We start from the raw sequence: 27,997 nt of genomic DNA, 5'->3' as shown, positions 1-27,997 counted from the left end.
TCTGCCATAATTGTGGTGTCATCTGCATATACTAGGGTATTGATATTACTTCCAACAAACTTAATTCCAGTTTGTGCTTCACTCAGCCAGCATTTCACATGATGTACTCTGCATAAAAGAGAAATAAGCAGGGTGACAATATACAGCCTTGATGTATTCCTTTTCCAATTTGGAACCAGTCCATTTTTCCATGTTTGGTTCTAACTATTGCCTCTTGACCTGCATACAGATTTTTAAGGAGGCAGGTAAGGCAGTCTGGTATCCCCATCTCTTTAAGAATTTTCAACAGTTTGTTGTGACCCACACAATCAAAGACTTTAGCACAGTCAATGAAGCAGAAATAGATATTTTTCTGGAATTTTCTTGCTTTTTCTATGATCCAACAGATGTTAGCAATTTGATCTCTGGTTCCTCTGTCTTTTCTGAACACAACTTGAATATCTGTAAGTTCTCAGTTCATGTACTGTTGAAGCTGAGTTTGGAGAATTTTGAGCATCATTGTGCTAGTGTGCGAAATGAGTGCAATTGTGTGGTAGTTTGAACATTCTTTGGTATTGCCTTTCTTTGGGATTGGAATGAAAACTGAACTTTTCCAGGTCTGTAGCCACTGCTGAGTTTTCCACATGTGATGCCATATTGAATTCAGCACTTTAGCGGCATCATCTTTCAGTATTTGAAATAGCTCAGCTGGGATTCCATCACCTCTACTAGCTTTGTTCATAGTGATGCTGTATAAGATCCACTTAACTTCACACTCCGGAATGTCTGGCTCTAGGTGAGTGATCACACCATCATGGTTATCTGGGTCATTAAATATTTTTTTGGATAGTTCTTCTGTGTATTCCTGCCATCTCTTCTTAATACTTTCTGCTTCTGTTAGGCCCATACACTTTCTGTCCTTTATTGAGCCCATCTTTGCGTGAAATGTTCCCTTGGTATCTCTAATTTTGTTGAAGAGATTTCTAGTCTTTCCTATTCTATTGTTTTCCTCTATTTCTTTCCATTGATCCCTGAGGGAGGCTTTGTTATCTCTCCTTGCTCTTCTTTGTAACTCTGCATTCAGATAGATATATCTTTCCTTTTCTCATTTGCTTTTTGCTTCTATTCCTTTCTCAGCTATTTGTAAGGCTTCCTCAGACAATCATTTTGCATTTTTGCATTTCTTTTTCTTGGGGATGGTTTTGATCACTGTCTCTTGTACAATTTTATGAACCTCCATCCACAGTTTTTCAGGCACTCTTTCTATTAGATCTAATCCCTTGAATCTATTTGTCCCTTCCACTGTAAAATCATAAGGGATTTGATTTAGGTCATACCTGAATGGCCTAGTGGTTTTCCCTGCTTTCTTTGATTTAAATCTGAACTTGGCAATGAGTTCATGTTCTGAGCCACAGTCAGTCTTGGTCTTGTTTTGATGATTGAATAGAGTTTCTCCATCTTCAGCTGCAAAGAATATAATCAATCTGATTTCGGTATTGACCATCTGTTGATTTCCATGTGTAGAGTTGTCTCCTGTGTTGTTGAAAGAGGGTGTTTGCTATGACAAGTGCATTCTCTTGGCAAAACTTTCTTAGCCCTGCTTCATTTTGTACTCCAAGGCCAAACTTGCCTGCTACTTCAAGTATCTGTTGACTTCCTACTTTTGTATTCCAGTCCCCTATGATGAAAAGGACATCTCTCTTTTTTTTTGGTGTTAGTTCTAGAAGGTCTTTTATATCTTCATAGAACCATTCAGCTTCAGCTTCTTTGGCATTTTTGGTCAGGGGATAGACTTGGATTACTGTGATACAGAATGGTTTGCCTTGGAAATGAACAGAGATCATTCTGTCATTTTTGAGACTGCACCCAAGTACTACATTATTAAGATGGCAGAGTAGAAGGATGTGAGCTCATCTTCTAAGGCCAGAACCCCAAAATTTCAACAAGCTGCTGAACAACCATTTACAGGAGAATGTTGGATCACACCAAAAATTATACCCCACATCCAAGGGACAATGCTTGAACCTTGTCCAAAGTCTGGGCTCAGAGAAATTAGCATATAAAGGTTTCTCAAAATATCAGAGTCCCTGAAAAGCTTAGACTAATATGAGATATAGACAGGCATAACAGATTGACCTTGGAGCGAGGAGGATGAATAGTCAGTCCAAGCAAATTGAGAAAGAATCCCAAAATGGCCATGTGTGGCATGTGTACCAGAGGAAGAAAGTGTCTGAGTCTTTGCCTATAGGTAGCTCACTTGATCAATGTTATAGGAGTACTTTGTGTTCTAAATATTATAGTTCAGTGGTAACCAAAAATTCATCTTTAGTATCTCCTTCCCATCATATTCCTTTCACCAAGTAAAAATGTTTAAGTAGGACACTACATTTTTCTTAAAACTTCATGAGAAAATTAGGAGATATGTACAGTGATAACAAAGGATTTCAAAAACAGCCCATGATGTGTTGTTGGTGCCAGGGCAATGTATGTTTCATGTGGCTTACTTCTCTACCTGCTGCAGAGAAAGGTTGATGTACCGCTATTGGACCACTGACTACAATGCAGAAGAGAGAAAAAAGAATGATATTATGGTATTAAGTGTATAGGATACCCCTTGGCTGTATTGTGGGACCAAGAATCCCAAATCATTGAGGAGAGGGAATTTGCAAAGGATTTAATTTCCTGTATGGGAATGGGAAGACAGGACTCAAAATAGCTTATATACATCTGCCAAAGAAACAAAATCATTTTCATGTCATATTGAATATTTCACAATCTTTTAGTTAATCTTTCAATCTACTTTTAATATTTCAAGGATTCTAACCTTTCTATATATGACAACTGCTTTTGTTTGTTTATTTTTTAATTAATTAATCATTCCTTAGCATTTTCTGATGCTGCTGTTTCTGAAAAAAGCTTAAAGTTGAGTATGGTGTGTGTGTGTGTGTATGTGTGTGTGTGTGTGTGTGTGTTAATCAGTCAGTTGTGTCTGACTCTTTGTGACTCCATGGACTGTAACTCACCAGGCTCCTCTGCCCATGGGATTCTCCAGACAAGACTACTGGAATGGCTTGCCATTCCCTTCTCCAGGGCATCTTCCCAGCTGGGTCTCTCTCATTGCAAGCAGATTTTTTACCGTGTGTGTGTGTGTGTGTGTGTGTGTGTGTGTGTATTCAATACATACGGGTTTTTCTAGCAGAATCTTCCACAAAAAGAGAAGAGATGTCTTCATCCACTCCTGCTTCATTTTTTGCGATACAAGTGTATGCTCCCGTATCTTCATAGCGCACATTGCTGATATGAACCTCACTGCCATTTGCTGAAAACAGAAGGCAAATGCAACTTGTTAGCTACAATTTCAGCTTTGGTATAGTCATTTCTGATTACACAGTCAAATAGTTCACTTAGCTTGTCCTAATTAAACTGTTTTCCTTCCTACTTCCATGCTTTGGAGACATACTAAGTTATTTCTAATGCATTCAAGTATTTCATAAATTGTGCTGTCGTTCTATTACAGACATCCCAATACTACTTATCAAAAGCACACACAGTATATTTTATATTCATTTCATACTCCCTACCTTGCATAAGAAGTGCTACATGTTGAAAGCTATAATTTCATTTCTGTATTCATTTTTAATATTCAGGATCCACTTTATCCTCAGCTTTACAACAGTTTTAATTAATATCAATATGGTTCATTTAGAGAATACATGTGAAAGTACATGTCATAAAGGAATTAAGTGAGCTACATCATATAAGTATAATGCCATTCCATTGAGCAAGCATAGTATTGTGTCTGCATTATACCTTAGGAGTTATTAGGTAGGGGGAACAGAAAGAAAATATACATAATTCCTTTGCAATATTCTCAGTTGTTTTCAAGAAATATACCTAATCTAAGCAATATTATCATATGGAAATTGATATCATCATTATCAACCAAAGGGTTAAGGGATTGATTAACCCAAGTTTTAAATCTTGGTAAAATAATATTTTTGAAGCTACTCTCTGAATAATGAGTTGCATTCCTCAAAGTGTAAACAAGGATATAATTACCCATTTACTATACACTGGCAGAACATGAAGTGCTTTTACATATGCGTGCAGGCTCAGTTGCTCGTTTTTGTCCAACTGTTTGCAACCTCATGGACTTCAGCCTGCAGGCTGTTCTGTCCATGGGATTTTCCAGGCAAGAATACTGGAGTGGGTGTCCATGTCCTCCTCTACAGAATCTACCAAGGGATTGGACCCTCATCTCCTGTGTTGGCAGGTGGATTCTTTACCACTGAACCATCTGGGAAGCTTTTACATACATTATCCCTTAATAGTCCCAGATAATAACTAATCATCAGATGAGGAATCTAAAGCTCCTAGAATGATCTTATGCAGTTTACTTCCCTCAAAGATAAGGGCTGAACTTCTGTTCTATCATGGCCTAAGTTTCAATATTTTTAGAGCTCATTTGTTTAGGTTTGCATCTTTTCTTTTACTTTCTTTTTTTCTGTGCATGTGTGTGTGTGTGTGCATGCTTACATGTGTATTCTGTGTTATCCAGTCACGGGGACACCATGCTCTGTGTGCAGCAAAAAGGAGCATGACTCTTCCTGATAGAGATGGGGATCAAATAATCAGAGTGGCTATTTGGGGAAAGAAGGTAAAAAACCAATGGGAAAAGAGCTTGAATATCATCCCTATGGGGATATGGAGGGGCAGTGAGTGTTTGGGGAAGGCTAATCATAGAAATCACTCAAACCTCTTTCTCTTACAAATATCACTGCACACTTCCATTCCATCATTTGTTGAGAATCACTTCTCCAAAGCAGTTGGCAAGCTTTTGTGTTTGTTTTTGCTTTTCTCAAAAAGGCCAGATGGTAAATATTTTAAACTTTGTGGGCTACAGTCTCTGTGCCAACTACTCACCTCTGCCATAGCAGCATGACGGCAGCCAAAAACAATATTTTTAAAAATGTGTGTGGCTTTGAACTAAAAACAAAAACAGAAAACAAGCAAAAATATTGCTTTATTTATAAAAATAGGCAGCTTTCCAGATTTGGTCTGGGGTCCTTCATTTGTAAACCCATGCTCTAGAAGGTGGGGAGGAAACAAAATATCAATATTTAAGTCCAGATCAGCTTCCTGTTTTGTGTGAAACATGACCCTCTCCAAAGACTACACATTTAATGATGTGAATTCTCTAGAACTTTTGAAACCCTTAAGTTAATTTATTCTTCAAATTCTCTCTTCCCCAAATTCTTATATGTTTTTCTAACTTACGTGCTTGTCTTTCCTTTTCCTACATTAGCTAGCATTTATAGATATTTTCTATTCCATAGCCGGAGTTACCAATTTCCTGGTTCGTTTATCATCCTGACACATCTGGTTTCAGAACTAGAACAAGATGATGTTCCCTGCACCCACTTTTTGAATATATTATTAGACTATTACATAAGGAAATTTACAAAATCTCAAATTCACAGTATTCAGTTTACAGAATGTTACTTGACCTTTATAGTTGATTCATTTCATACCCTACTTCACTTTTATTTAAAATCTTTTTTTCTTTGTTTAATGTTTCCCAGCAAATAATAACTTCTTAATTTAAGCAGCTGGTCTTCTTCTTTAAATCATTAAATACATACACATGATTAGAATGTGAACTCATATAATTTTACAGTACATAAGTTTAAAAAGTTCATCACGCTGTACACCTTAAATTTACACAAATTTTCAGGTCAACTTTATTTCAGTAAAAGCTAAAAAATAAAGAAATTAATCCAAACTTCCTGTTTTCCTCAACATCTTCATTTTTGTTTACTTCTCAAAGGAAACTTTCTCTGCTTCATTCTGAGAACATCCCCTCCTTCTTTCTTGTTGATTTCCACAACAATTTGTCCATCTTCCCCCTGCTCCATTGTCCACATATCTTTCTCTTTACCTATATCCTTTCAAACCAAAATAAACTGTCCAAGAAGTAAGAAATAACTTCACCAGTCCTAAACCTTTTCACCAGAAGCTACCTTTTCTTTTCCAGCTTTCAAAATTTTGAAAGATATTTTTATTCCTATCTTTCATTTCTAAGGACACAGCAGACTGATTTTTTAAATGTCACCGTGACAAACTAATCACTAACCAATGAATGTATTTTAATGATCTCCCTTGACTGTGCATAGAGTGTTGATGAACTCTTTCCCAGTTTGGCTTTCTTTTCTTTTCTTCTGTAATATCATTTGTTCTCATCTCTTTGCTAATTATTAGTCTCCTTCAGATATTCTCTTGATTTGGCTGCCAATAAAATATTTCTTTTCTAGAATTTTACTTCTCATAACATCCCGTCTATTTACATAGTTTTTCAGTTACTGCCTAGACTTAGACTTCACATAAAAGGGACAAATAAGTATCTTATGAATAAACAGATAATTAAATAACCATAGAATTTGTTAACGTGTTAACATAGACAAAGTCACATGGAAATTCACACTCCTGTGCACCTCATTCTTTCAAAGTTGAGTAAAGATTGTAACTAACTCCCCAAATTTTTCTTCTCATATAAAGGGTATCCCAGGTGGTCCTAGTGTTAAAGAACCTGCTTGCCAGTGCAGAAGACATTAGAGACATGGGTTGGATCCCTGGGTTGGGAAAATCCCCTGGAGGAGGAAATGGTAACCCATTCCAATATTCTTGCCTGGAGAATCCCATGGACAAAGGTGACTGGTGGACTATAGTCCACAGGGTCATAGAGAGTCAGGGAAAACTGAAGTGACTCAGCACACACAGAATGCACACATTTCTAAAACAAGGCCATATTATGTTTGTAGAATATGTTCTGCTGCTATCAAGTGGGCAAGAGATTGCAAAATCAAAAACTAATTAGACTTTTACTCAATTTGATTTCTGTTAATCAGATCAATCTTCTTCTCACATAATAGACACCAAGATACAATCAGAGAAGTAAATATGTAAATTTATTTTGCCTATTTATATCAACATGAAATTGTTAGGATTCAGCTTCGAAAGATCAAAAATACTCTCAAATGTCATTCTTGATTTTCAAAAATAGGTAAGTAAAAGTTTTTAAAAGATTTATTTAAAAATATATGCTAATAAATTGCATTCACTCTCTAAATTGAAGGGTAGTAGCAGTATATTCATATAGAAATAAGGAAAATATATTCATTTCTAACAGTATGAATAGAAGGAATTTAAAGGCATGGAATAAGGAATGTAATGCCACATAACAGGTATTTCAGTAAAATGACTATCTCTGGGTTACTCTTGACTATGGAAATAAGATCTGTAAATTTTTTACTTACTAAGATAATTAAACTATATGCAATTAATTTTGCATTATTTTGATTATTTGATATGATAAAGGTTATCTGTTTTTTGTATACCACACATGTGTGGCTATTGTAATCTGTATAATGACTAATCACAACTGCATATTAGATTATTAGAACATGTAGACTATTTTATATATTAGAATGTAAGAACTTCATCCATTTAAAACAACACAAACATGAAACATATTTAGCAACATTTTGAGTTTTCTCTTTGTTCATTTGCAAATGTGCTGTAAAATATTTCCTAAAGTATTTCTATATTATTGACATATTCAGTAATACATATTTTAATGTATGATTTAAACATTTAAATTGTCTCTTCAGAAGTGTATTTAAAGAAGGAATTCAATTATTCTGTTCAACATATCTGCTATAATTTAGAGGATAAGTTTTAGAAGAAAAACAATTAATATTTTACTTATAAAAATAATGACATAACTAATCATTATGACAAGACTATTATTTAAAACATTAAAAGTATTAAAGGATTTTTTCAAATATAATGTCTTAGATACTAACATAACTTTTTTCATATTCATGGCACACATTGCCACCAAGTATCACTTTCTCTTTTTTCCAAAGAATATAAAATGTGTTATAAATTTTAGTATGAAATTTCTGCATTGTTATTTAAGAGAAAAAATGCAAGTAAAAAGCACCTTGAAGTGTGAGTTGCTTGGACAGCTTTGGTGTAATATCGATTCCATTCTTCAGCCAGCCAAGCTGAGGATTTGGTATGCCTTCTGCATGGCACCTAAGACTTGCAGTAACTCCAGGTTCTCGGGCCTGACTCTCTGGATACACCCGGATTACTGGAGGGACTAAAATTAGAAATGGAAAAGAAAATGATTAGCATCCATACATGCCACTTGATTTTCTGAAACAAAGAGAAAAAACAATTGTATTCGTTAATGATGTTATGCATATCTATAAGGTGTCAGTTTGCAAATCTAAGTAATTTAGTATCCACTAAAATGTGCCTACTCCTTGGAAGGAAAGCTATGACCAACCTAGATAGCATATTAAAAAGCAGAGACATTACTTTGCCAACAAAGGTCCGTCTGGTCAAGGCTATGGTTTTTCCAGTGGTCATGTATGGATGTGAGAGTTGGACTGTGAAGAAAGCTGAGCACCTAAGAATTGATGCTTTTAAACTGTGGTGTTGGAGAAGACTTTTGAGAGTCCCTTGGACTGCAAGGAGATCCAACTAGTCCATCTTAAAGGAGATCAGTCCTGGGTGTTCATTGGAAGGACTGATACTGAAGCTGAAACTCCAATACTTTGGCCACCTCATGAGAAGAGTTGACTCGTTGGAAGAGACCCTGATGCTGGAAGGGATTGGGGACAGGAGGAGAAGGGGATGACAGAGGATGAGATGGCTGGATGGCATCACCGACTCGATGGGCATGAGTTTGAGTAAACTCTGGGAGTTTGTGATGGACAGGGAGGCCTGGCGTGCTGCAATTCATGGGGTTGCAAAGAGTTGAACACGACTGAGCAACTGAACTGAACTGAACTGAACTGAAAATGTGCCAGTGGTCCCTGGACAAAAGCTACTCTGAGACTGTACCAGGTAAAATACAAGGTGAGCCCAGGGTATCTTGTTTCAATAACTAAAGAGGTCCTTAAGGAATGAGAAAAACATATCAAAAAATACAAAAGGGGCTCTCATTTACCAAACACAAAATAATTTGAGCATTAAGATAATTACCAGTTATGAAGGAGTATAAAAATAAGATTCTAAGAATTCAGTTATATAAATAAATGAATACTTAAATGGGAGAGAAGGAAAAGCTTTTCCTTACTATAGCATCTTAAAAAAAATCACAATAACCATTCCACTTATGGTACATAAGACTCCAAATAGCAAAAAACATCTTGAGAAAGAAGAGTGGAACTGGAGGAAACAAGCGTCCTGACTTCAGACTATACTACAAAGTTATAGTCATCAAGACAGTATGGTACTGGCACAAAAACTGAAATATAGATCAATGGAACAAGATAGAAAGCCCAGAGACAAACCCAAGCACCTTTGAGAACTTTATATTTGACAAAGGAGGCAATATACAATGGAGAAAAGACAGCCTCTTCAGTAAGTGGTACTGAGAACAATAGACAGTTATGAATACATGCAAGAAATGAAAATAGAATACTTTCTAACACCATACACAAAGATGAACTCAGAATAGACTGAAGACCTAAATGTAAGACCAGAAGCTATAAAACTCTTAGAGGAAAAGATAGGCTGAACTCTCTTTGACATAAACCACTGGAAGATCCTTTATGATTCACCTCCTGGAATAATGGGAATACAACCAAAAATAAACAAATAGGGCCTAATTAAACTTAAAAGCCTTTGCATAGTAAAGAAAACTATAAGCAGGTTGAAAAGACAACTCTCAGACTGAGAGAAAATAAAAGTGAATGAAACAAATGACAAAGGATTAATCTTCAAAATATACAAGTAGTTCACGCAGCTCAATACCAAAAAAAAAAAAAAAAAGCAAACCAATTGAAAAGTGGGCAGAAGATCTAAACAGATATTTCTCCAAAGGAAACATACAGATGCCCAACAAACACATGAAAAGATGCTCAATATTATTCATTATTAGAGAAATGCAAATCATAACTACAGTAAGGGATCACCTCACACTAGTCAGAATGGCCATTATCAAAGAATCTACAAACAATAAGTGCTGCAGAGAGTGTGGAGAATAGGGAACTCTATCGTACTGTTAGTGGGAATGTAAATTGATACAGCCACTATGGACAACAGTATGAGGATTCCTTAAAACACTAGGAGTAATACTACCATACCACCCAACAATCTCACTACTGGGCATTTACTCTGAGGAAAACATAACTGGAAAAGACACAGGTACCCCAATATTCAGAGCAGCACTATTTACAATAGCCAGGACATGGAAGCCACCTAGATGTCCATCATCAGATTAATGGATAAAGTTCTGGTACACATATACAATGGAATATTACTCAGCCATAAAAAGGAAAACATTTGAGTCAGTTCTAATGAAGTGGATAAACCTAGAGCCTGTTATACAGAGTGAAGTAAGTCAGAAAGAGCAAAAACAAGTATTACATATTAATGCATATATATGCGATCTAGAAAGATAATACCTATGACTCTCTTTGCAGGGTAGCAGTGGAGATGGAGATATAGAGAACTGACTTGTGGACACAGTGGAGAAAAGAGAGGGTGGGACAAATTGAGAGAGTTGCATTGAAACACATAAACTACCACATATAAAACAGATAGCCAGTGGAAAATATCTGTTACACAGTGAAGTCAAACCTGGTGCTCTGTGACAACATAGAAGGGTGGGATGAGGTGGAAGGTTGAAGGAGGGTTCCAGAAGGAGTGGACATATGTATACCTATGGCCGAATCATGGTGCTGTATGGCAGAAATCAACACAATGTTGTAAGACAATTATCCTCCAATCAAAAATAATACAAAAGTTAAAGAAGAGAATTTAGGATAATTCTACTTATGGTACAAACAAAGAATAAAATATTTAGAAATAAATTTCACAAAGAGGAAAAAAAGTTTCACGAAGAGGGTACAAGACTTTTACACTGAAGACTACAAAACATGTTAAAAGAATTTAAAGAAAACCTAAATAAATGGAAAGACATCATGTGTTCAAGGACTCAAATAATTAATTGGTGAGATAATAATAATTGGCAAGATGACAATACTCCAAAATTGACCCGTGAACACAATGTAACCGTTATCAAAATTCATAATTGATTGTTTTAGTAGAGATGGAAGAGCTAATCCTCAGAATAATAGGGAAGTACAAGGCTCCCCAAAGAGACAAAGCAAACCTTAAAAAGAAGAATGAAACTGGAACTCTCATATCTCCCAATTTCCAACCATATTACAAAGGTACAGTAGTCAAAAAATGTGGTACTGGAAATAAGATAAAAATACACATCTATGAAATTAGATAAGGAACACAGAGATAGTTCATATATCTATGGTCAATTCATTTTTTACAAGGATACCAAGAAACAGTCTTTTAAAAATTGATGCTAGAATACATGGATATCCACATGCAAGACAATGAATGTGGACCCTTATGTCACACCTGAATAAAAATGAACTTAAAGTGAATCAAAGACCTAAATGCAACAGCTAGAGCAATAGAAACATTGTTGAATCTTCACAGGACACTATCAAGAAAGTATAAGTACAACTGACAAAAGAAGAAAAAATGCAAATGATACCTGATATGTGACTAGTATCTGGATCATATAATGAACATTTACAATTCAGCAACTAAAAAGCAAAGAACATTTTCTGTACAGATAGCAAAATCATCAAACAAAAAGTCAACATACAGAATGGGAGAAAACATCTGTAAACCCCTATTAGATAAGGAGTTAAGCCAAAATATTCAGAAAACTCATACAACTTAATAGAAAAAAAGGGACAAGTCATCTAAATAAGCATTTTTCTGAAGAAGATATACAATGGCAGACATGTTCATAACAAGGTGCTCAATGTCACTGATTATCAGGGAAATAAAAAGCAAAGTCACAATGAGATAAAATTTTACATTTGGTAGGATGTCTGTTATCTAAGAGATAACTAAGAACCTCCAGATGTTCAAGCTGGATTTAGAAAAGGCAGAGGAATCAGAGATAAAATTGCCAACATCCATTGGATCATAGAAAAAGCAAGAGAATTCCAGAAAAAAAAAAAAATCTACTTTTGCTTCATTGGCTGTGCTAAAGCATTTGACTATGTGGATCACAACAAACTGAAGAAACTTCTTAAAGAGATGGGAATTCCAGACCACTTACCTGCCTCCTGAGAAATCTGAATGCAGGTCATGAAGCAGCAGTGAGAATTGGACATGGAACAATGGACTGGTTCCAAATTGGGAAAGGAGCACATCAAGGCTGTATATTGTCACCCTGCTTATTTATCTTATACACAGAGTACATCATGTGCAATGCTGGCTGGGTGAAGCACAAACTATAATCAAGATTGCCAGGAGAAATATCAATAACCTCAGATATGTAGATGACACCACCCTTATGGTGGAAAGTGAAGAGGAAATAAACATCCTCTTGATAAAACTGAAAGAGGAGAGTGAAAAAGCTGTCTTAAAACTCGACATTGAAAAAGCTAAGATTATGGCATCTAGTCATCACTTCTTGGCAAATAGATGGGAAAACAACACAAACAGTGACAGACTTTTATTTACTTGGGCTCTAAAATCACTACTATGGTTTTTCCACCAGTCATGTATGGATGTACCAGTTGGACTATAAAGAAAGCTGAGTGCTGAAGAATTGATGCTTTTGAACTGTGGTGTTGGAGAAGACTCTTGAGAGTCCTTTGGACCAGCAAGGAGATCCAATCAGTCCATCCTAAAGGAAATCAGTCTTGAATATTCATTGGAAGGACTGATGCTGAAACTGAAACTCCAATACTTTGGCACCTGATGCAAAGAACTGACTCATTGGAAAAGACCCTGATGCTGGGAAAGATTGAAGACGGGAGAAGAAGGGGACAACAGAGGATGAGATGGTTGGATGGCATCAACTAATCAATGGACATGAGTTTGAGTAAAACTCCAGAAGTTGGTGATGGACAGGGAAGCCTGGCATGCTGCAGTCCATGGGGTCACAAAGAATCAGACACGACTGAGGGAGTGAACTGAATTGAACTGAAAATCACTGCAGATGGTGACTGCAGCCACAAAATTAAAAGATGCTTGCTCCTTGGAAGAAAAGTTATAACCAACCTAGACAGCGCATTAAAAAGCAGAGACATTACTTTGCTGACAAAGGTCCATCTAGTCAAGGCTATGGTTTTTCCAGTAGTCATGTACAGATGTGAGAGTTGGACTATAAAGAAAGCTGAGCACCTAAGAGCGGATGCTTTTGAACTGTGGTGTTGGAGAAGACTCTTGAGAGTCCCTTGGACTGCAAGGAGACCCAACCAGTCCATCCTAAAGGAAATCAGTCCTGAATATTCATTGGAAGATTTGATACTGAAGCTGAAGCTCCAATATTCATGGGAAGAACTGACTCATTGGAAAAGACTCTGCTGCTGGGAAAGATGGAAGGCAGGAGGAGAAAGGGACGACAGAGAATGAGATGGTTGGATGGCTTTACCAACTCAATAGACATGAGTTTGAGCAAGCTCTGGGAGTTGCTGATGAACAGGGAAGCCTGGCATACTGCAGTCACAAAGAATCAGACATGACTGAGCAACTGAACTGAACTGAACAGATAACATGCTGTTGAGGACGTGGAGAAAAGGGATCTCATGTATATTGTTGGTGGGAAAGCAAACTGGTGATGCCACTGGGAAACTAGTATGAAAATTTCTCAAGAAATTATAAATAGATCTGTAATGAAATCAATAACTCCCCCCTTTTCTGCTTAAATAAGCCTTAATTGATACAGATTCCTTCTGAACTTTAACCTTGATATTCTCACCAGGAAAAATGAGCTTCAATAATGTCTCCCCTGTTATATGTGTTAATTCCTCTGGTGCAGCATTCACAGCAGTACCTTAAGAGTGAAAATTATAACATATTCATTGACTCTATAAAGAATGCTGAACACTCCATAGTCATGTTGCTGGGATGATGATTCGCTGCGAGGTTAATGGCATCTTCAGGTCACATAGCTTACTGTAGCCCAGAGTTTGAGATAAAAGTCAGGGAGCTCTAATTCTTGGACCAACCCTCTCCACATTTCATGTTGCCCTTAACCAACCTGGCTGAACATGGTCTATAATAGCCCCTGAATTTAGCCAATAAGAAAAAAAGAAAGAAAATCTGATGAGTATTAGAAACAAGTATGTTCCAAATTTTGAGTGGTCAGAATTTCCTAAGGCAAAACTTTTTAAACAATTTGTGTGTATATATATAAATATATACTGTGCTAATCTGCTTCAGTTGTGTTCGACTCTTTGCAATGCTATGGACTGCAGCCCACCTTCTTCCTCTGTCCATGGGATATTCCAGGCAAGATTACTGGAGGGGGTTACCATGCCCCTCTCTAGGGGATCTTCCCATTCCCAATCCAGAGATCAAACCCACATCTCTTAAGTCTCCCTTATTGGTAACTGGGTTCTTTACCACTAGCACTCCCTGGTAAGCATATACATATATCTATAATGATCTGGCAGTCCCACTTCAGGATATATACTCAAAGGAAAAGGAAAGTTTATTATCTCAAAGAGATAGCTGTACATATGAACATTTTTCCCATGTTCATAGCACCATTATTCACAGCAGCTTAAGTATGGAAAGAATCTAAGTGTTCTTCAACAGATATAGTAAAGAAAATACATATATATATATATACACATACACATATAATGAAAGTGAAAAGAAAGTGAAGTCGCTCAGTCGTGTCTGACTCATTGCGACCCCATGGACTGTAGTCCACCAGGCTCCTCAGTCCATGGAATTTTCCAGGCAAGAGTACTGGAGTGGGTTTCCTTTTCCTTCTCCAGGGGATCTTCACAACCCAGGGATCAAACCCAGGTCTCCCGCACTACAGGCAGATGCTTTACCAACCAAAAGGTGGAAATGATACAACAAGTATCAACTGATAAATAGAAAATAAAATTTGGTTTATCCAAACAATAAAATATCATTTGATGATGAAAAGAAAGAAGTACTGATATATGCTACTATTTTAACATGCTAAGATATTACCCTAAGTGAAAGAAGTGTAACTTATAAGTCCACATATTGTATGAAACATCCAGAATGGGTAAATCCATCAAGATAGAAAGCAGATTAGTGGTTTATAGGGACTGAGGGGAGGGAGAAATGTAAAATGACTGCTTGGTGGATATGAGGATTATCTGAGGGTTGATGAAAATGTCTGGGGAGTAGATAGTGAGATGGTTGCATAACATTTTAAATGTACTGTAAACCACAGAATTGCTCACTTTAAAATGATTCAATGTTATGTGAAATTTACTTTGATCAGAAAGGAAGCCTTATAGAAGTGCGTATAGGTCAAATGACAGAGAAATTTCCAATGTCAATAGCTGCAAGAAAACAAAACAGGATGAGGGAGCCATCCTGAAAGTAAATTCTCTAGCAAGCTTTTAGATCACTGCTGCTGCTGCTAAGTCACTTCAGTCGTGTCTGACTCTATGCAACCCCATAGACGGCCGCCCACCAGGCTCCCCATCTCTGGGATTCTCCAGGCAAGAACACTGGAGTGGGTTGCCATTTCCTTCGCCAATTAAAGTGAAGTCGCTTAATTGTGTCCGACTCTTTAGCGAACCCATGGACAGCAGCCTACCAGGCTCCTTCATCCACGGGATTCTCCAGGCAAGAGTACTGGAGTGGGGTGCCATTGCCTTCTCCTTAGATCACTGCAGCCCCAGCCAAAATGTTGACTGCACCTCAGAAATACTTCATACCAGGGCCACCTAGATAAGCTTTTCTCAATATTTTTTAACTTCATTTCTCTACTTATTACCTTTTATCTCTTTATTATAGCTTAAAATTATCATTATATTGAGAAGATGATAAAGGTTTGTTGTTTAAAGCCACTAAGCATTAGGCAGTTTAGTATGTTCAGTTCAGTTCAGTTCAGTCGCTCAGTCATGTCTGACTCTTTGCGACCCCATGGACTACAGCACGCCAGGACTCCCGGTCCATCACCAACTCCCGGAGTTTACCCAAACCCATGTCCATTGAGTCGGTGATGCTATCGAACCATCTCATCCTCTGTCATCCTCTTCTCCCCCTGCCTTCAATCTTTCCCAGCATCAGGGTCTTTTCAAATGAGTCAGCTCTTCGCATCAGGTGGCCAAAGTTTTGGAGTTTCAATTCAACATCCATCCTACCAGTGAACACCCAGGACTGATCTCCTTTAGGATGGACTGGTTGGATCTCCTTGCAGTCCAAGGGACTCTCAAGAGTCTTCCCCAACACCACAGCTCAAAAGCATCAATTCTTCGGCTCTCAGCTTTCTTTATAGTCCAACTCCCACATCATACATGACTACTGGAAAAACCATAGCCTTGACTAGACAGACCTTTGTTGGCAAAGTAATGTCTCTGCTTTTTAATATGCTGTCTAGGTTGGTCATAACTTTCCTTCCAAGGAGTAAGCATCTTTTAATTTCATGGCTGCAATCACCATCTGCACTGATTTTGGAGTCCCCAAAAAAATAAAGTCAGCTACTGTTTCCCCATCTATTTGCCATGAAGTTATGGGACCAGATGCCATGATTTTACTTTTCTGAAAGTTGAGCTTTAAGCCAACTTTTCCACTCTCCTCTTTCACTTTCATCAAGAGGCTCTTTAGTTCCTCTTCACTTTCTGCCATAAGGGTGGTGTCATCTGCATATCTGAGGTTATTGATATTTCTTCCAGCAATCTTGATTCCAGCTTGTGCTCCTTTCAGCCCCAGCATTTCTCATGATGTACTCTGCATGGAAGTTAAATAAGCAGGGTGACAATATATAGCCTTGATGTAGTCCTTTTCCTATTTGGAACCAGTCTATTGTTCCATGTCCAGTTCTAACTGTTGCTTCCTGACCTGCATACAGATTTCTCAAGAGGCAGGTCAGGTGGTCTGGTATTCCTATCTCTTTCAGAATTTTCCACAGTTGATTGTGATCCACAGAGTCAAAGGTTTTGGCATAGTCAATTAAGCAGAAATACATGCTTTTCTGGAACTCTCTTGCTTTTTTGATGATCCAGAAGATGTTGACAATTTGATCTCTGGTTCCTCTGCCTTTCCTAAAACCAGCTTGAACATCGGGAAGTTCACGGCTCATGTATTGCTGAAGCTTGGCTTGGAGAATTTTAAGCATTATTTTACTAACGTGTGAAATGAGTGCAATCGTGCAGTAGTTTCAGCATTCTTTGGCATTGCCTTTCTTTGGGATTGGAATGAAAACTGACCTTGTCCAGTCCTGTGGCCACTGCTGAGTTTTCCAAATTTGCTGGCCCATTGAGTACAGCACTTTCACAGCATCATCTTTCAGGATTTGAAATAGCTCAACTGGAATTCTATCCCCTCCACTAGCTTTATTCATAGTGATGCTTCCTAAGGCCCACTTGACTTCACATTCCAGGAAGTCTGGCTCTAGGTGACTGATCACACCATCGTGATTATCTGGGTAGTGAAGATCTTTTTTGTACAGTTCTCCTGTGTATTCTTGCCACCTCTTCTTATCTTCTGCTTCTGTTAGTTCCCTACCATTTCTGTCCTTTATCGAGCCCATCTTTGCATGAAATGTTCCCTTGGTATCTCTCATTTTCTTGAAGAGAACTTTAGTCTTTCCTATTCTACTGTTTTTCTCTATTTCTTTGCATTGATTGCTGTGGAATGCTTTCTTATCTTTCCTTGCTATTCTTTGGAACTCTGCATTCAATTGGGTATATCTTTTCTTGCTGGTAGATAAATAGACAAAATTTCCCAAAGTTGAGAGCAATATTAACTTAATACCAAAATTAAGCAAGGACATTACTAAAAAAAAGAATAACTACTGGTCAATTTCATTCATGAAAATAGACTCTAAAAGTTTTCAAATATATTAACAAACAAAATCTAGCAGAATATAAAATGATATTGAAAGTGTTAGCTGTTCAGTCATGTCCAACTCTTTGTAACCAATGGACAGTAGCCTGCCAGGATCCTCTGCCCATAGTATTTCTCAATCAATACTGTATTGGGTTGCCAAAATGATATTAGACCATAAAATATTTGTTTTGCTATAGATATTCAAAAATCATTCAATATAATTTACAACATATCTAGTTTAAAGGATAAAAACTGTATATCTCATTAGTTACAGAAAAGTCATTTACTTCTAGCACACAGAAATGAGCATGTATTTTACATATTAAAATAAATAATGTCTTAAAATATACAGCTAACCTTGATAGATGATATGATTAAGTAAAATAAAATACAAAATAATCCATGGATGAATTGTCAGAATAAGTACACTTTCACTTTCACTTTTCACCTTCATACATTGGAGAAGGAAATGGTAATCCACTCCAGTGTTCTTGCCTGGAGAATCCCAGGGATGAGGGAGCCTGGTGGGCTGCCGTCTGTGGGGTCGCACAGAGGCGGACACGACTGAAGCAACTTAGCAGCAGCAGCATTAAGTTTGCAAGACACAAGTTATTTATATTTGTAAATATGAGCAACTAACATTCAAAGTACCTTGAATATTGCAGTGTCATAAAGCAACAAGGGATTTCCTTTTTTTATAATACTTGATATTCCCTGGAAGCTCAGCTGGTAAAGAATCCGCCTGCAAGGCAGGAGACCCAGTTTGACTCCTGGGTCGGGAAGATCCGCTGGAGAAAGGATAAGCTACCCACTCCAACATTCTTTAGCTTCCCTGGTGGCTTAGATGGTAAAGAAACCACCTGCAATGTGGGAGACCTGGGTTCAATCCCTGGGTTGGGAAGATTCCCTGGAGAAAGAAACAGCTATCCACTCCAGTATTCCGGCCTGGAGAATTCCATGGACAGAGGAACCTGGCAGGCTACAGTCCATGGGGTTGCAAAGAGTCGGACATAACTGAGTGACTTTTACTTTCATAAACCAACAAATGTTTGGTTTATGAACAAATGTTCATATATATATATGAACATATCTAATGAATAAATGATGTCCATGCCCCTTGCAAGAAAATTTTAAAATGTTATTTGGAAAAATGTTAAGAAAAATGAGATAAGAACTAATTAATGGAGAAATAAAACCTATTTGCTGTCTTCTAGCTTTCATTGTGTCAATTTCAGTCATCAGAAGTTCTTTGCTCCTTTGCCTCCCCATGCCTCAGTAAGGTAAACCCATTTGTATAGGAATCTCTAAATATTGGGCCCCTTACCTGAGTTCTTTTATTTCTTCTATTAACTGGTCATAGATATGTTACCCAATCTCCGTAACAAACTGTAAAGTGATATATTGATGTGGGAAGACAAGTCTCCTACTCTCATGTGTATACCATTCAATAATTGAAGCCAAGGAACAAATAACTTTAAGACAATGATTTTGTCCTGCAGCTGAGCTGATGAGGATGTGATGGGTGCATAATGAAAGGGGTGATGGACACAGCAAACGTTAAGAGAGTGTTTGAATTGGATTTCGAAGTGTTTTAAGAGTATGATAAGAGGACAAGTGAATGTATTTGTGAGGGAGGTATTTATAACAGAAACATAAGACTGGAATCTTACGTATTATTTCAGTGAGTGCTTCTTCAACTTGAGTTATATTATGGGTAGTTAGATGTATGTCATACACATTTGTTCTGAGAGTCAGTTACTCAATTTGCCACCAACGATTCTGTGAGAGAAATTCTGCTTTCATTCAATAAACATATGTATATTGATTACACTTTGTGGAAGGGTTCAGGAATTATGCAATGATTAATTATTAATTATACAATTCTCAAATGATCATGTAACATATTTTGAGAGTTAGATGGGAATGTGAGTACATTAGGGCACAGGATTTAGACACTGTAATTCCAATATCCAAAAGCATTTGTTCTTTTCAAGAAAAACAAATATATATTATCTCTAATATAAATATTAAAAGTATTCACACTGAAAACAAGCTGTTCTAGATAGGTGGATTTTCTAAATCTTGGAGGCAAAATCTTTTATAATACTTAATATTTAAGATAAACATTTATTTTTTATGGAAGTCTCAAGTGAAATACAGATTTCATATTTAGAAACCTCTATGATAATGAAAGCATTGCTTTATTTGGTGACATTCAATGACATTTAGACTGTGACAAATGAGTCTGAACCCTTACTTTGTTATTCAATAGTTATGTGATCTTGAGCACATTTTTAAACCTTTTTAAGCCTTTGTTTTCCTATATTGAAAATGGATATTGTATCATACTATACAGGTTTTGAAAACCAAATGGAATAATAAAAATTAGAAGTTTTATATATTGCAAATGATATATATATTACATTGTTTATTCTATATATAATATAGCATGCTATTTATACTACATATATATGATTATATATATACAAATATATAACTATTTGGCAGAGGGGTTTTGCCTTATTTAATTATGGTACCCTCATACATATCTGAGTGATGAAAGAACCACCGAGTATGGAAAAGTGGTCCACAGGGTGTGCAGTATAGTTTTATCATACCTGTCCCTTTTTCTCACTCATATTGACATTTTCTGTTTAGAATGACCATGAGAGTACATGTACCCTGGATTTACCTTAGTAAGAACATGGTTTGGCAAACAAGAAAAGAGTCTAGCTCTCAAAGACTCTTTTGCAGGATCTGTCTTAGCGAAGGACCATGAACAGAAAATGATTGGAGGAGCTATTGTACAATCTGACTGACTAATGAACAGATGTAAACCTTTCAGATCTATTGGAATTATAAAAGCAATGCAAACCAGAAGACTAGTTGAAGTCACCAGATCAGAACTATAGACATGCCTATCTCCCTACCATCCCTTAGTTCCCATTCTTGGTTATAGATACTCTAAACATCATAAACCATACTCATGTCAAATGTAATGCAGAGACAAATAAAAGGGGCTAAAGAATCCTCCTCAAAGACTCAAAGATCATCTAAGATTTGACTTTGTGTATTGTCTTTCATAGTCTCAGATGTGGAAAAATAATAATAGAATAATAGTGGAAAAATAACCTCTTGATGAAGGTGAAAGAGGAGAGTGTAAAAGCTGGCTTAAAACTCAACAGTCAGAAAACTAAGATCATGGCATCTGGTCCCATCACTTCATGGCAAATATATGGGGAAGAAGTGGAAAAAGTGACAGATTTCATTTTCCTGAGCTCCAAAATCATTGTGGACAGTGACTGCAGCCATGAAATTAAAAGACGCTTGCTCTTTGGAAGAAAAGCTATGACAAACCTAAACAATGTATTAAAAAGTAGAGACATCACTTTGTGAACAAAGGTCCATCAAGTAAAAGCCATGGTTTTTCCAGTAGTCATGTATGAATGTGAGAGTTGGACCATAAAAAAGGCTGAGTGCTGAAGAATGGATGCCTTAGAACTATGGTGTTGGAGAAGACTCTTGAGAGTCCCTTGGACTGCAAGGAGATCAAAACTAGTCAATCCTAAAGGAAATCAATCCTGAATATTCACTAGAAGAACTGATGCTGAAGCTGAAGCTTCAATACTTTTGGCCACCTGATGTGAAGAGCTGACTCACTGGAAAAGACCCTAATGCTGGGAAAGATTGAATGGCAGAAGGAGAAGAGGATGACAGAGGATGAGATGATTGGATGACATCACTGACTTAATAGACATGAGTTTGAGCAAACTCAGGGAGATAGTGAAAGACAGCGAAGCCTGGCATGCTGCAACCTATGGGTTCACAAAGAGTCAGACACAACTTAGTGATTGAGTAACAACAAAGCTGTGAGCACCAGAATTCTGCTACACATTTCACAACACACACACACACACACACACACACACAAAGGCATGGAAAACAATGATAGGAGGTAAAACAATTCTGACTTTTTTCCCCTTGATGATAACTAATTAATAACTAATAACTTATTAACTTAAATAACTAATTTTAAATTAGCAAATACATTGGTAACCAACAACAGGGAAAGGGAGGAAAGGGATAAATTGTGAATTTTGGGTTAGCATATATACACTACTATATATAAAATATATAACAAACAAGGGCCTTCTGTATAGCACAGGGATCTATATTCAATATCTTACAATAACCTATAGTGGAAAGGAATCTGAAAAAGAATATGTATACCCACACACACCCATATATATATATATATATATATACATATATATATATATAAAATCATATATACTTTTCTTAATTTAATCATTTTACTGTACACCTAAAACACTCTAAACTATACTTCAATAACATAAAAATAAGTTGAGAATTAAATAGCAAATGCAATTTCAAAAACAAGTCTCATAATGCTTCTATACTTGCTTTTCTGGTGACATACAACCTATGTTTAGACTCTTGAAATAGGTAGCACTGATTAGCTTTTGTAGCATTTTATTTTACTGGAGCTTAAAACAAATAATTTTTTAACGAGATATTTTAATATACTGCCAACAAACCTATATCACCATAAGATGTGGAGTAAAAAGACACTTTCAAAACTCAGACCTAATCTCTAATCATTTAACAACAGGGGAGTTAGGAAATGAACTATTTAAAAAAAAAAGATGTGTAAAGAAAGTCAAAATGGATAACTACTTTCAATTACTATTTAATAAGAGAAAGTATATCATGTCACAATATAGTCAAGTCAAGACTTAATATTTTTTGCAACATTCTTTGGAATAGTAAAAGCTTGAAACAATCTAAACATATGTGAAAATTAGTTTGAAAGGAAGCAGCCAATCAACTCAATGATAACAACAGATACAACATCATTAATGTTAAAATATACAGATATTACATATTATATTATATTTTGGAGTTTTTGCAGGAGAAGATGTGCTCCCATTTCTTCTACTCCGCCATCTTGTATTGATCAAAATGGCTCATTCGCCTAAGTTTATTTAAATAGTAATTGGTGGAATCAGCAAAAGCACTCAGACAGTGTGATGATAGAATTCTGTTTTATCTATTGTGCTGTAAATACTGATGTTTTTATTCTGAGTGAAATAAGTCAGACAGAGAAGGAGATATATGATATTCCCTATATGTAGAATTGGCACTGTGACTTTGACACAGGTCCTTTACTTCTCTCAATCTTCATTTCTTCACTTCCCTTTCCTCCATTAATCCTTGGAACCTGGTCCTGCTGCCATTACTAATGATGTTCCTCAGGCTAAAGCAACCACTCCAGTCCTCCTTCTCCTGTGGAAAATGCTTAAAGAGATGAGAATACCAGGCCACCTGACCTGCCTCCTGAGAAATCTGTATGCAGGTCAAGAAGCATAGTTATAACTAGACATGGAACAACAGACTGGTTTCAAATTGGGAAAGGAGTACATCAAGATTGTATATTGACACCCTGCTTATTTAACTTATATGCAGAGTACATCATGCAAAATGTCAGGCTAGATGAAGCACAAGCTAGATTCGAGATTGCCAGGAGAAATATCAATAACCTCAGATATGCAGCTGACACCACCCTTTTGGAAGAAAATGAAGAAGAATTAAAGAGCTTCTTGATGAAACTGAAAGAGGAGAGTGAAAAAGTTGGCTTAAAACTCAACATTCAGAAAACTAAGATCATGGCAACCAGTCCCATCACTTCATGGCAAATAGATGGGGAAACAATGGAAACACTGAGAGATTTTATTTTGGGGGCTCCAAAAATCACTGCAGATGGTGACTGCAGCCATGAAATTAAAAGATGCCTGCTCCTTGGAAGAAAAGCTATGACCAATCTAGACAGCATGTTAAAAAGCAGAGACGTTATTTTGCCAACAAAGGTCCGTCTAGTCAAAGCTATGGTTTTTCCAGTAGTCATGTATGGATGTGAGAGTTGGACTATAAAGAAAGCTGAGTGCCGAAGAATTTATGCTTTTGAACTGTGGTGTTGGGGAAGACTCTTGAGAGTCCCTTGGACTGCAAGGAGATCCAGCCGGTCAATCCTAAAGGAAATGAGTCCTGAATACTCACTGGAAGGCCTGACGCTGAAGCTGAAACTCTAATACTTTGGCCACCTGATGCAAAGAACTGATTCATTGGAAAAGACCCTGATGATGGAAAAGATTGAAGGTGGGAGGAGAAGGGGACAACAGAGAATGAGATGATTGGATGATATCACCGACCTGATGGACATGAGTTTGAGCAAGCTCCAGGAGTTGGTAATGGACAGGGAGTCCTGGCCTGCTGCAGTCCATGGGGTCACAGAGTTGGACACAACTGAGCGACTGAAATGAACTGAACTGAACTGAACTGATCAAGTGATGGTCTGAAAAATGTCTCACATAAACTTGAAGGATTAGTGATTGGCATAACAACTATTTAACCTCAGTGACAAGCTACACAGTAATAGTAGGTTATTTTTCTCAGGATACACATTATGAAATATAAATGAGGATTGATTTCAGCCTGAATTAAAAAGTCAATAATCCTCCAGAGAACATTTCAAGCCATTTGTTACAGTCATTTTTACATAGGAAGTGCACACTATGAACTTGTTTTTCCTCTCTCTGGGCAATGCATGTAAAAAGAAACCTAGGGGACCAAGGGGTTCCTACATTGGATTGAGAATCCAATGCTTATATTATCATGAAAATCCTTAAATCAACTTCCTCATAGTTTAAACAAAGGGTAATTTTAAAGTTGTCTATTCACTGAAAATTTCCTAATATTGGATGTCTCACAAAAATATCTCAGCAATTTAAATGGTTGACTTTAGTACTATCAAATAATATCAATATTTGCCTTATCAAGTAATATCAATATAGAATTATCAAATAATATTAATATTAAATTAATTAATATGTACATACAAATACATTAAATGATTAAGTTTATATATTATTCAGCTTTATTCTATAAATATAACTAAGTTTCTGTCATTTAAAATGGAAGATATATAAGAAGACCTAAATATTTGAATTTTGTTTATGAAAAAATTTTAAGTATAAAATCTGATTTTATTGTCTTAAGATTATAATTGAGAAATATTTATTAACAACTTCTTAGTGTAGTATGTAGTTCTAGGTGTCATTCTCACATGTTCAGTTTTACATATAAACAGGCTGAGTGACTGCTGAGACCACATTTGGAAATTAGCCTAAGGGGCCATGGGAAATAATTGGCCTAAATTGTCTTATCTGGTAGTGATCACAAAAATAAATGGCCCCAGAGAAGTATCTACTGAAATGTGAGTACTGGGAATCTAAATAGAAATTCTGAATTAGACATCATATAGTCATACATAAGGTAAATTTGAGATCCCTAAAAATTGTATTTTAAAATGCCAAAGGCAAATAAATCATCAGTTCATGTATAGTATTTTCAGAGAGGTATTACTAATTCACTTCAAATAGCCGTAACCTCTCAAGGAAAGTGAACCATTTCTTTTATCACACAGTTAAAATAAATAGTATCACCTTGTAACTTAACTGAACTAATATTTATCTAACAATTATTAGGGCATAAATGGTAAAAAAAAAAATTGGATGCCTTATATATATGGAAGACTAGTAACTCAAAGTATACATAGATAAGGCTATATTTTAGCTAGTTTTAGAAATTAGAAATGGAAATGGGTCTCTGATACTAGAAAGTATTAAATTAAAAGTAAAAAGCAATGAGTTAAAGATAATAAAGTATGATTAGTACAGTTACATTTCTGGATACCTCTAGAATCAGTTATAAACAGATATATGCACAAAACCATGAAGCATTTAATGATAATAATAACAGATTTAAAACTGGGTAATAAAGACCTATGAATATATTTCTCAAAAACCCATATAACTTTATTGAATGAGAATAAATCAGTATTTTTCTCAATATTTGGAAATATCTAATAGAATCCTTTTAATCTAATAATCTTTCTAATCTAATAGTGAGCACGTGCTCAGTCGCTTAGTCGTCCAAATTTTTGCAACCCCATGGACCTGGGGCCTGCCAGGCTCTTCTGTCCATGGAATTCTCCAGGCAAGAATACTGGAGTGGATTGCGATTTCCTGCTCCAGGGATTCTTCCCCACCCAGGGATCAAACACGCATCTTTTGCATTGGCAGGCAGATTCTTTACCACTGAGCCACCAAGGAAGCCCTAATCTAATAGTAGAAATGACCTAATGGAAAATTTATATACCTTGGTAACACTGTGTGCTACCTTTCTGTCATCCTTAACTTTTCATTCTGTGATCTTCTTTTAGCAGGTTGCTGCACTATTGCCAAAAATTATGGCACATCCCAGGTATTTTGGAAGTCAGATTTTATAGTGAGGGGACAGAGATCACTGACCCAATACCCTGACTGCATTCTAACTGAGAACAAAGGTGAATTTAAGGTGAATTGTCAGGTCACAGGAATATAAACAAATAAACGTTGGATATCTTTTTTCCTTTTCTTGATGCTATTATCCTCTATTCTTTGGAAGGATTCTATCACTGCTCTTCCACAAATTATTCATACAGCTGCACTGCTAGAAAGGCTTGTAAGAAAGCTTAAGGGTAAGAATATAAATGTCTCTGAAGTAGTACAGACTCACAGTGGCATCTGGATTGTTCTGTTTGTATTATGACTTCCTTTGTCATTAAAGCAACTTTCCTATGAAAAATTACAGACCAGGTTTAATAAATATTTTAAATGCTACTGAGCTTGTCCAATGCCTTTTGTCTCTGACATTATTAAAGCCATCAATTTCTCTTTAACTTTGTCCCAAAGCAATCTTTTTATATTCATGACTTTCACACTGCCTCTTGTCAATATTACAAAACTCTCTGATCACATTATTACAGCCTTCATAAAAGTGTAGAGTATGCAACAAACGTTAGAGGCAAAATATAAATTAACAGTAACACACTTGTGGTCAGAAGTTTTTCTGACTTAAAAAAAATTGTTAGATCTTCCCATTTTCCCATAGTATTGTAACAAATCACAACTATTTAAGCCATTTTGAAAAGGACAGCAGTTTGTCCTAGTTTAATTAACTAAGATCTAATCTATCAATCCTTAAAATTAGTAGTGGCCATTTTAATCCCTAATTTCAAAGTCTCAAAAGCCACCATTTTCAGAAATGTCTTCTGAAGCACAAAAGAAAACTGAAGTATTCAAGATAATATGTAAGACGCTATTTTTCTAAATCTATGAAAAAATAAAATAGGAACTGATGAAAAAATGAATTTAATGATGACACATGATAGATGCTGTTTCTTTCTTTCTTAAATGTCATTTACTTTTATATAATACATATGCAATTTAAAGTTTGTCAAGAGATCTCAAATTAAATACTTGACTGTACAATGAATATATTATAACCCCATCCAACCTAAAATTTGAATGCATTTCTAGTACTCTGTGTTCTAAGGAGCAATATATTCAATTTCTCTAAGTCTCACCTTTCCCATTTATAAAATTTGAAACCCCTTCTAAGATTAAATGGATTAAAGGAAACAATGCATGGTGAGTTACCAACCCCTTGCTAGACTCAGGTCAGCAGGAAAAAGTTGTGTCTTAAACCACAACTCTCCTCTCCAGAAATCTTTTTTTTTTTTTTTTGTCTCTTACAAATAGAATCACTGAGGCTTTTTAGGATAAATGGCAAAGGCATATAATTTTGCTGTGGCTCAGATGGTATCTGACTCTTTATGACTCCATGGACTGTAGCCTTCCAGGCCACTCTGTCCATGGGATTCTAGGGTGCCATTTCTTCTTCCTCCAGGAGATCTTCCTGACCCAGGGATCCAACCCATGTCTCTTACATCTCCTGTATTGGCAGGTGGAGTCTTTACTGCTAGCACTGCCTGGGAAGTCTATAATTTCACTAGTCAATACCAACACAAATTGATTGTACTGCTTGGAGATCTAATTTAAAAGTAGCCTAAATCCATGTTTGGGTTCAATAGGAGTGAAAACTATATTTGATCTATATCTGCCAAAACTAGAGAAAGGGAAATGAAAGCAAGACACATATTTTGCCAACTTGCTTAATGTTCAAGATGAAAAACAAGCTTCTACATAATACAGTATACTGAAAG

The 27,997-nt window shown here is 36.3% G+C and overlaps 1 protein-coding gene across 4 annotated transcripts in view; it reads right to left on the bottom strand.

The window, feature by feature from the left end:
- FSTL5 (follistatin like 5) overlaps positions 1–27,997 on the bottom strand; it is an 851,448-nt gene that overhangs the window by 159,735 nt on the left and 663,716 nt on the right. For all 4 annotated transcript variants that reach the window (XM_043487302.1, XM_043487320.1, XM_043487311.1 and 1 more), the window contains exons 9-10: positions 7,982–8,143; positions 3,164–3,298 (exon numbers count right to left, since the gene is read on the bottom strand). In XM_043487302.1, the coding sequence (XP_043343237.1) occupies positions 3,164–3,298; positions 7,982–8,143 (297 nt within the window). The remainder of the gene's footprint in view (positions 1–3,163; positions 3,299–7,981; positions 8,144–27,997) is intronic.

This window comes from Cervus canadensis, chromosome 1 (assembly GCF_019320065.1).
Source record: "Cervus canadensis isolate Bull #8, Minnesota chromosome 1, ASM1932006v1, whole genome shotgun sequence".
Lineage (NCBI taxonomy): Eukaryota > Metazoa > Chordata > Mammalia > Artiodactyla > Cervidae > Cervus > Cervus canadensis.
This window is presented reverse-complemented; position numbering and strand designations above follow the sequence as displayed.